The sequence below is a fragment of the Verticillium alfalfae genome, genomic scaffold, assembly GCF_000150825.1.
Source record: "Verticillium alfalfae VaMs.102 supercont1.4 genomic scaffold, whole genome shotgun sequence".
Taxonomy (NCBI): Eukaryota; Fungi; Ascomycota; class Sordariomycetes; order Glomerellales; family Plectosphaerellaceae; genus Verticillium; species Verticillium alfalfae.
In genome coordinates this window covers 881,291-882,444 of record NW_003315035.1, presented here as the reverse complement: position 1 = coordinate 882,444, position 1,154 = coordinate 881,291, and the positions used below count along the sequence as shown (strand labels likewise).

The 1,154-nt window shown below is 57.7% G+C and overlaps 1 protein-coding gene across 1 annotated transcript; it reads left to right on the top strand.

Moving 5' to 3' along the window:
• Positions 1-118: 118 nt before the first annotated feature.
• Positions 119-484, top strand: VDBG_03695 (predicted protein; the record flags this gene model as incomplete). Its single annotated transcript, XM_003005696.1, has 1 exon — positions 119-484. One exon carries the CDS (start codon positions 119-121, stop codon positions 482-484), a length of 366 nt encoding a protein of 121 aa, XP_003005742.1.
• Positions 485-1,154: the final 670 nt, after the last annotated feature.

Below are 1,154 nucleotides of genomic sequence, written 5' to 3'. Positions count from 1 at the left end.
CACTTGACCAGTCTTGCTTACACGCTACCAGGGTTGGAACAACGCCTACCAGTACAACCTTCGTCTGTACCAGGCCCGCGTTCACTCGTACAAGGCTGGTAACGTCGACGCTCGCGTCATGAACGACGACGATGCTCTGGTCTACGCGGACAACAACGACATCCCTCTGCCTCACGTTGACGGCGAGGCTGTTGCCGATGACCAAGACGCCATTGCCCAGCAGCTCCAGCAGGCTGCCCCTGTGGCCCAGGCGTCTGAGGAAGAGGCCTCGGAGGAGGAGACGCCTGCGCCTTCCAAGACGCCGAAGAAGGCTGCCAGCCGCAAGCGCAAGTCGGATGCCGCTGACGTCGAGCCCAAGTCCACGCCTGCTGCTGCCACGCCTGCCGATAAGAAGAGGCGCCGTGTGAGCAAGGCCGTTGACACAGAGACCAAGGACGAGCCCACGGCGACGAAGAAGAGCCGAGGCAAGAAGGCTAAGAACTGATCTCGCCAGGCTTTCTTCTTTTGTCTGTTATGTGGCTTCCTGCGTTTCTGTTAATATGGGTTTCTCTTTACTCTGCGGGTTCGGAAGATGATACCTCGTTTGCCGCGCCTCGTCATCTTTTCCCGATGGGGTTCTGCTCTGTGTCTGCTTTGCCTCCGGCTGGAACCCAGTCGTCAGGGATCATTGAGGCGAGGAGAGCGTGTCGCGGCAACTTGTCTTTCTGTTTGGTTGTTCTCTTATTTAGCTGGCCGGCGTGCAAGGGGTTCTCAGGAACAGGTCTCGAAAAGCGCCAGGCCGGGGCGTGCAGGGCGGTTGGGATGGGAGGGACGGTTGGATGGTTGCTGGTCGGCATGCGATCAAGTGCGTCCTACGAAGCCTTTGGAATTCCACGTGTACGTACGTAAACACTATGGGTCGGGGGTTGTAGGAGACCATGACGAAGATATGATATGTTTCAAGGCTTGGTCCTTCGTTCTATTGACATGATGTGTCGTGGCAATGTCCCGGAGTATGCGTAGTCTTTTGGTCCCGAATGTTCTGGTGGCCGCCAGTGTCAAGCTGATGATCTCCCGCGACCCTTGGGTCAGGGTAGGTTCTGCTTGAGGGGCACATAGACGGCGGCGGCAGTGGAGCATCGGCAGGCCCGGATGCCATGTGTAAGGTACCTTAG